Source organism: Penaeus vannamei, chromosome 3, assembly GCF_042767895.1.
Source record: "Penaeus vannamei isolate JL-2024 chromosome 3, ASM4276789v1, whole genome shotgun sequence".
Classification (NCBI taxonomy): Eukaryota; Metazoa; Arthropoda; class Malacostraca; order Decapoda; family Penaeidae; genus Penaeus; species Penaeus vannamei.
Window position 1 is genome coordinate 51,343,101 of NC_091551.1, and position 10,000 is coordinate 51,353,100.

General features: G+C 38.1%; 1 protein-coding gene across 1 annotated transcript in view; it reads right to left on the minus strand.

The window, feature by feature from the left end:
- Positions 1-7,840, minus strand: part of LOC113826015 (Rhesus blood group-associated glycoprotein Rh50) — a 35,477-nt gene extending 27,637 nt beyond the window's left edge. The window contains exon 1 of the mRNA XM_027378881.2: positions 7,434-7,840. Coding sequence (XP_027234682.2) covers positions 7,434-7,519 — 86 coding nt within the window. The 5' untranslated portion in view covers positions 7,520-7,840. The remainder of the gene's footprint in view (positions 1-7,433) is intronic.
- Between the last annotated feature and the right edge of the window lie 2,160 nt (positions 7,841-10,000).

Consider the following 10,000-nt stretch of genomic DNA (forward strand, 5'->3'; position numbering starts at 1 on the left):
AAAGCGCATTTGTTCATAAATATTCTATACAAATATCCCATCACATATTTCTACAGTGGACTCGCCGAGTACGTGTCAACAATGCGTAATGCGTAATGGTGCAACTACTATGTAAAAGCTACGGACAAGACCCTTTCATATGTCGTGCAGATACTCCATGATCTTCAACGCAGAATCTGGTATCCAAGGCGTTTGGGTATTCTGGAGACTTTGAAACGAACGAGAGAAAGAGAATACGCCAGAAAAACAAAAACAAAAAAACAAAGCAATGTGTGTACTGCCTAACCGTCATGCAATTTTGGTGGTAAAATCGTCCTTACGTACACGATTTAGTATAGCAAAGAGGAAAAGTTAAGATAGAGAATAACCGGTCAGCAAATCGACGATAAGGAAGCCCAGAAGTTGGAACCTTCCTTCAACCCTGTTATGCGAAGCTGTCTCTCTCAGAGCCGTCTTGGTTTCCGACCTTGAGGCACCATACTTTAGTACCTTCATCATGCCGGCAACATAACCACATGGAATGCTTACGAAATACGGTTACTGCGCTTCTCCAGTCCTTCGTCTCATTTGCATAAGCCGTATTTTGAATACACAAGGAATAACGCCGTGCACGATGGCCGTTGAATAAAATTCGCGCGCGATTTCCAACCGGCGCACCCTCATCGTGCGGTCGAACGCCGGTCGCTGATTGGCTGGAACAGTTGAAGTTGTAGCCAATCAGCGATTTTACATGTACTCATGATAGTACAATGATGCTCTGCAGTGGCATATGCAATTCCGATTGTTGCTCAAACTTTGCTGAGTCCATAATTCATAATCGAACGCCATGCTCACAGTTTCTGTATGTCATACTAATCTTTCAGACTTTTATTTTCTTCTAATGTTTACGCAATGGAGAGATGCGAAACACACACACCAACAAACAAGCGTGTAAGTGATGGAATAAAGTGAATAATCGTTATATACATTATATATATGATACCTAGAAAAGAAGATATGAAAGAATGTGAGATCCAGGTCTTCATCTCATTGAAGCTTCAGTGAACCTGCTTCGAATACGCTAACACACATACAACTGACAAAGGTAAAAATGTCCTACCCTTTGTTCGTGTAAAAAATTACCAATTTGAATCCAGGCAAGATTTCGTGTCCACTTTTGTGCCTCCCGTATCCATCTTTCTGTTTATAGAAATTTATGCTTCACTGAAATACTGTTGAAGGATTTTTTCATTGACAAAGAGAAAGAAGAGAGAAAGAGAAAGAAAAAAATCGTATCTAGAACTGACATCGCATTAAATTTTCAATCCCCGCATACGCATTCACAAACAAACCAAATAAATCGCAGTAAATCTCAAAGAAAAAGAAGATAACATAGACAAAAACAACAACAACAAAACAACAACTTAATGCATCCCTAACAACCAATTAAGATAACGACAACCCCGATAATTCGAACACCTCTATACTCGCGTGTTTAAACCTAACCTAAACGCCAACACACAATGATACGGCAGAAAACTAATATCTTTGCCGACCAAAAGCCGCCTCGTAAGTGAGACAGTAAGGCCGAGTTTAGCTTCATCGTCGTGACGGGCCAAAGTGGGTTATCATCTTCTTCCACCAAAGAGGAGAAAAGGAAAATAAAAGATTTAAGAGCATCGCCGGGGATTTTAAAAATGGCTCAAGGAGATGTGTGGAGGGTGTGTGTGTTTTAAAGGAGGGGGAGGGCAAGGAGGAGGAGGAGGAGGAGGAGATGGAGGAGGAGAAGGAGGAGGAGAAGAAGGAGGAGGAGGAGGAGGAGGAGGTGGTGGAGGAGGAGGAGGGCAAGGAGGAGGAGGAGGAGGAGGTGATGATGGCGGAGGGCAAGGAGGTGGTGGAGGAAGGCAAGGAGGAGGTGGTGGAGGAGGGGGAGGAGGGCAAGGAGGAGGAAGGAGGGCAAGGAGGAGGAGGAGGAGGGCAAGGAGGAGGAGGAGGAGAATGAGGAGGAGGAGAAGGGGGAGGAGGAGGAGAGGGGGAGGAGGGCAAGGAGGAGGGGGGAGGGCAAGGAGGAGGGGGGAGGAGGGAGGAGCAGGAGGAGGAGGAGGAGGAGAGGAGGAGGAGGAGGGCAAGGAGGAGGAGGGAGGAGGGGAAGGAGGAGGAGGACCGAGGAGGGCAAGGAGGAGGAGGAGGAGGAGGAGGAGGAGGAGGAGGAGGAGGAGAAGGAGGAGGAGGAGGAGGGGGAGGAGGAGGAGGAGAAGGAGTAGGAGGGAGAAGGAGGAGGGAGAAGGGAGGAGGAGGAGAAGGAGGAGGAGGAGGAGGAGAAGGATGATGATGAGGATGAGATGGAGAAGGAGGAGAAGGGGGAGAAGGAGAAGGGGGAGGGCAAGGAGGAAGGAGGAGGGAAGGAGGAGGGAGGAGGAGTAGGAGGAGGGAGGAGGAGGGAGGAGGAAGGGGAGGAGGAGGAGGGAGGAGGAGGAGGAGGAAGGGGAGGAGGAGGAGGAGGGAGGAGGAGGAGGAGGAGGAGGGCAAGGAGGAGGAGGAAGGAGGGCAAGGAGGAGGAGGAGGATGAAGGGGAGGAGGAGGAGGGAGGAAGAGGGGGAGGGCAAGGAGAAAGGAGGAGGAGGAGGAGGAGGAGGAGGAGGAGGAGGAAGGAGGAGGAGGAGGAGGAGGGAAGAGGAGGAGGAGGGGAGAGAGGAGGAGGAAGGAGGAGGGACGAAGAGGAGGAGGGGAGGAGGAGGAAAAGAAGAAGAAGAAGGACGAGGTGGAGAAGAAAGAGGAGGAGGAGGAGGAAAGAAGAAGAAAAAAGAAGAAGTAGGAGAAGGAGAAGAAGTAAGGAGAGGAGAGAGGAATTAAGAGGAGGAAGGAAGAGCAGTATTTAGATAATTAGTAGAAGAACAAAAAGAAGAAGGGGGAATAGGAGGCACGAGGAAAAAAAAGTAGGGAGACAGCGGGGGAAGATGAATCAAATGAAGTAATGATCACAAGAAGAAGAAAAAGAAATGAAGAGGAATAGAGAGACGAAGAGAGAACCAGAGCGACGTAGGGGGAAGAGAAGGGAGGAAAGGAAGAAAAAGAAAACAGAAAAGAAAATAAGAATAAGAAGAAAAAGAAAAAAAGAAAAAAAGAAGAATAAGAAGAAAAAGAAAAAAAGAAGAATAAGAAGAAAAATAAGAAAAAAGAAGAAAGGGAAGAAAAAGAATGAAAGAAAAATTAAGGAGAAGTCATACCACATAACCACGCATACACCAAAATCCCAACGAAATACCACCCTCTATGTTTTCCAGCATTGCCACCATCTTACAACAGCCAAAAACCTTCACTGCAGTATCACCACTTGCTTTTAACTTGCCGGTCACTTGACAGACCTAACAATCTGTGGCGTAATTGATATAGTAATTGTCGGTCACTTGACAGGCCTATCAAAATGTGGCGCAATTAATAAACAAAATTATTGCCGGTCACTTGACAGACCTAACAATCTGTGGCGTAATTAATATAGTAATTGCCGGTCACTTGACAGGCCTATCAACCTGTGGCGTAATTAATAAACAAAGTCATTGGCGGTCACTTGACAGGCCTATAAAACTGTGGCGTAATTAATAAACAGTGTCAATACAAGAGCTCCAACCACTATGATATCTGAAAGAGAGAGAGAGAGAGAGAGAGAGAGAGAGAGCGAAAGAGAGAGAGAGAGCGAAAGAGAGAGAAGAGAGAGAGAGAGAGAGAGAGAGAGAGAAGGAAAGAGAGAGAGAGAGAGAGAGAGAGAGAGAGAGAGAGAGAGAGAGAGAGAGAGAGAGAGAGAGAGAGAGAGAGAGAGAGAGAAAAGAAAGAAAGAGAGAGAGAAAAGAGAAAGAGAAAGAGAAAGAGAAAGAGAGAAAGAGAGAAAGAGAGAGGGAGAGAGAGAGGGAAAGAGAAAGAGAGAAAGAGAAAGAGAAAAGAGAAAGAGAGAGAGAAAGAGAGAGAGAGATAGATAGATAGATAAATAGAGAGAGATAGAGAGAGACCCGACGGAGAGGCAACCAGACCTTGTATGGAACGACTTCTTACATAAGCGAAGCTACTTTATCTCCCATCCTATAGTGAACAAGGGTCTGCGGGTTGGGTTGGGAGACTAGGGAAGGGGAAGGGGAAGGGGAAGGGGGAGGAAAAGGAGGGGAGAGGATGGGGGAGGGAAGGGGAAGAGGAGGAAAAGGAAAAGGAGGAGAAAGGAAGGAAGGGTCAGTAGGAAAAAGGAAAGGGATGAGAGAGGATGGGGAAGGAAGGGGAAGAGGAGGAAAATTAAAAGTAGGAAAAGGGAAGGGGAAGGGGAGGAAAAGGGAAAGGAGGGGAGAGGATGCGGGAAGGAAGGGGATAAGGAGGAAAAGGAAAAGGAGGAGAGAGGAAGGAAGGGTCAGTAGGAAAAAGGAAAGGGAGGAGAGAGGATGGGGAAGGAAGGGGAAAGAGTAGGAAAAGTAAAAGAGGAAAGGGGAACGGTAGGAAAAGGAAAAGGAGGGGAGAGGATGGGGGAAGGAACGGGAAGAGAAGGAAAAGGAAAAGGAGGAAAGGGAGAAAAGAGGAGGAGGGAAGAAAGAGGAAGGAGATCGCAAGGCAAAAAAGAAGGGAGAGAGGAATAAAAGGAGAGATAAAAAAGTGAAGAGGTGTCGATAGAAAAAAAACAAAGGGAATGGAGAGGATAGGAAGGGAAGGAAGGAGGGTCGGGAGGAGGATGGGGAGGGGAGGAGAAGGAAGAAAGAGGGGAGAGAGAGGACGAGGTAGACGATATATTAACTAGTCTGACGAGTATATCAAATTACCCGCCCATACAACGTTACCCACGTCTTTGCAAGTATACATCATTTCTTCTATATTCATCTATCTATTTCATCTATTCGTGTATACAAAAATATACATCGTTTCTTCTATATTCATCTATTTATTTCATCTATTCGGTGATGCAAAAATATACCTCATTTCTTATCTATTCATCTATCTATTTCATCTATTCGGTGATACAGAAATATACATCGTTTCTTCTATATTCATCTATCTATTTCATCTATTCGGTGATACAAAAATATACATCATTTCTTATCTATTCATCTATCTATTTCATCTATTTCATGTATTCGGTGATACAAAAATATACGTTTCTTATCTATTCATCTATCTATTTCATCTATTTCATCTATTCGGTGATACAAAAATATACCTCATTTCTTATCTATTCATCTATTTATTTCATCCATTCTGTGATACAAAAATATACATCGTTTCTTCTATATTCATCTATCTATTTCATCTATTCTGTGATACAAAAATATACATCATTTCTTCTATATTCCTCTATCTATTTCATCTATTCGGTGATACAAAAATATGCCTCATTTCTTATCTATTCTTCCATCTATTTTATCTATTTCATCTATTCGGTGATACAAAAATATACATTTCTTATCTATTCATCTATCTATTTCATCTATTTCATCTATTCGGTGATACAAAAATATACATCGTTTCTTCTATATTCATCTATCTATTTCATCTATTCGGTGATACAAAAATATACATCATTTCTTCTATATTCCTCTATCTATTTCATCTATTTCATCTATTCGGTGACACAAAAATATACATCGTTTCTTATCTATTCATCTATCTATTTCATCTATTCGGTGATACAAAAATATACATCATTTCTTATCTATTCATCTATCTATTTCATCTATTCGGTGATACAAAAATATACATAATTTCGTATCTATTCATCTATCTTTCATCTATTTCATCTATTCGGTGATACAAAAATATACATAATTTCGTATCTATTCATCTATCTATTTAATCTATTCGGTGATACAAAAATATACCTCATTTCTTATCTATTCATCTATTTCATCTATTCTGTTATACAAAATGAATCTAGAATAACACAAAATAATAACCGATTTCGTGTTATTCTGAAGCACAAATCGTGTTAATGAGAAACCATGTGATACACGCAGCGAGAACCAGCCTCACATACCTTACACTTTAAAGCACAGATGCATAAATAAAGTCTTCATTTTTGCTTTGGTATTGCAAGCAGGGCGAAAGAGATACATAAATAAACAAGGGCGGGATGAAGGTATCACAGGAGGCTATCGGTTTCCTGGTCGTCTTTTTTTCCTTCTTTTTTTTTTAGTATTTAATGAATTTTTTTTGGGGGGGGGATAGATTATTTATTTTTGGAGGGTCTTGTCGTTATTCTATACTCTACGCTCTGTCTGTCTGTCTGTTTCTCTGTCTCACTTGCCCTCTTTGTCTCTCTCTCTGTCTCTCTCTCTCCCTACCCCCCTCTCTCTCTGTCTGTCTTTCTTTCTACCTGTCTGTCTGTCTGTCTCTTACACACATACATATAAATGAATATGCATATACATACATACATACATACATATATATGTATATATATATATATATATATATATATATATATATATATATATATATATATATATATATACTGTATATATATGTAAACATAAGTATAAACATATATACATATATATATATATATATATATATATATATATATACATATATATATATATATGTATATATATAGCTATATATATATATATACATATACATATATATATATATATATATATGTATACATATATATATATATATATATAGATAGATAGATAGATAGATAGATAGATAGATATGCATGTATACATAAATATATATAAAGATATGTGTGTATATATACATATATGTATATATATACACATATATATGCATATATACATATATATATGTATATAAATATGTACATACATATATGTATATATGCTACATACACACGCATAGCATGCATGTTTATAATATGTTTATCCGAAATACAAAAACAAGCCAATCAAATATAAGAACGAAGAGAAGAGAGACAAACGCAATAATGAAGCAGAGACAACAAGAAAGAAGGAGAAAAAAGCGATACTCCGAGTTAAATTCTGTAAGAAATGATAATGAAGTTGCATTATAAAACATTTCTTATACCATTTTCTTACGACATTCCTAAAACCTTACATAGTCTTTCCTTTTGCTTTGAATATCATAACAAAGTCATCCGGTCCCACGCTGCTATATTAATACACGATAATGGGCTCTATTCTCTAACAATATATATATATATATACATATAATTATACATATAAATATGATTATATATAAATATATATATAGACACATACACATATATAAATATATATATATATATATATATATACATATACATACATACATATATATATATATATATATATATATATATATATATATATATATATATATATATATATATGTATGTATGTGTGTGTGTGAGTGTGTATGTATGTACTGCAACCATTTACACAATCTCGAAAAAACGCTCGAAAACCTCATCTCTCGCTCAATTTTATGATTGACTTTACCATAAAAAACAGACTGCAACTTACTTGGCAAAGATGATGAAGAGGACGAAGAAGATGACCTGCAGAATGGCGACGATGACCCCGTGGGAGTGACTGTTCTTCAGCTTCATCTCGACGGTTCTCTATTTCCCCTTTCTCCTTCCTTTAAGTTCCCTTTTCCTCTTCTCCCTCCTTCGGTATCCTTCAGCGCCTCGTGCAGGAGAAACCGCCTCTGTATAACCCTTCTGACGCTACCGAACTCCGCGCGCCGACATAGGGTTTCGCAAAAGCAATTTTTCTCTCTTTTTTCTTTTATAAAACGGAGACTGCGCAATTTTTCTCTTTTTTTCTTTAAACGGAGACTGCGGTGTTCCAGGGGCGGCGCTCTCCTTCCGCTGCCGAGGGCGTGGGGCTGGAGTGTGTCCCGCGAACGGTTCCCAAATCGAGGCTTAACCCCTTGGCGAGGGTCAGGCTACTCCCCCTCGGACAGCCAATCAGGGGGCTGCGTGGCTCCTCATGACGCCGCTTTCGTCATTGCAACGGCGTGGTCTGATTGGCTGTTGCATGCCCATGGTCACACCCCCGGTTTGACCAATCAGCGAAGAGTAGGGAGAAGCGAGGCCTTCGGCTTGGGTATGGTGGGCATGTTATTTACGTCTTTGCTAATTTTTTTTTTCTCTTTGTGTGTAAAAAAGTAAATAAAAATAAAAGAAAATAAAATAGATCAAAAGCATCATAACCAAATCTCTCTCTCTCTCTCTCTCATTATCTATTTCTCTCTCTCTTATCTATCTATCTCTGTCTTTATCTCTCTCTCTCTCTCTCTCTCTCTCTCTCTCTCTCTCTCTCTCTCTCTCTCTCTCTCTTTCTCTCCCTCCCTCCCCCTCTCTCCCTCCCTCCCTCCCCCTCTCCCTCCTCCCCCCTCCCTCCCCCCTCTCTCTCTCCCTCCCCCCCTCCCTCTCCCCCCCATCTCTCTCTTCTCCCTCTACCTCTTCTTCTTCTTAAAAAAAAAAAAAGATAAATAAGTCCAGTGACCTTGAACCATCCCCTCAGGTACCTTATTGACAAAGTACAAGACGAACTTATCTGACCTTGGAGCTGAGGACGTGACCCAATGACGGATCCATGTCCCTTGGTTCTTGGAGGCCGACGGGAATTCGCTGATAATAATGATAATAATGATAATAATGATAATAATGATAATAATGATAATAATGATAATAATAATAATGATACTAATGATAATGATGATAATAATGATAATAATGATAATAATGATAATAATGATAATAATGATAATAATGATAATAATGATAATAATGATAATAATGATCATGATGATAATAATGATAATAATGATAATAATGATAGTAATGATAATAATGATAATAATGATAATACTGATAATACTGATAATAATGATAATAATGATATTAATGATAATAATGATATTAATGATGATAATGATAATAATGATAATAATGATAATAATGATATTAATGATAATAATGATAATAATGATAATGATGATAATAATGATAATAATGATAATGATAATAATGATAATAATGATAATAATGATAATAATGATAATAATGATAATAATGATAATAATGATAATAATGAAATAATGATAGTAATTATAATAATGATAATAATGATAATAATGATAATAATGATAATGATAATGATAATTATAACAATACTACTACTACTAATGATAAAGATAATGACAATAATAATAATAACAATAATAATGATGATAACAATAATAATGATCATGATAAATGTTAATGTTATCAACAAGAATGATAATAAAAATAATGATAATGATAAGGGTAATAATAAGCATGATAATAACAATAATAATGTCAATGATAATGTTAATGTTAATGATAACAAGAATGATAATAACAATAATAATGACAAAGATAATGTTAATAACAACAAGAATGATAATAACAATAATAATGACAATTATAATATTAATGATAATAACAACAAGAATGATAATAACAATAATAATGACAATTATAATATTAATGTTAATAATAACAAGAATGATAATAATAATAATGACAATGATAATATTAATGTTAATAACAACAAGAACGATAAAAACAATATTTGCAAACCTGCAACAGACAATGAAGATGAAACAGCTATCACCCAAAGCATACTGATAATCAAAAAAATATACTTTCCTTTTTTACCCATTTCCTTTATTTACAACCTGTCTCTCTATGGCACGGATTCGCTTAAGCTCGTGCTTGTAAGTTCCTCCACGCACTTTTCCGCTTGGTTGCCTTCACCCAATTATTCACTTTCATTTCGATGCCTTTTAAATGGAGTGCAGAACCGAGTGTGCAGTCCGTTGAAAGATTTCGTGACTGCAATGGATAAAGACTGAATTTTGATAAGCAGCCGTATGCTATTACGAAGGTTTTTCGTAGTATTCGCTTGCGTGCAGTCACACAACTATATGCTCTTTTATATATGTATATGTGGTTATATAGATAGATAGATGATATGTGTTAATGTATATATATTTATTTATCTATATCTTTGTATATATATCTGTCTATGTATATACTGCATTTATTTACTTATTC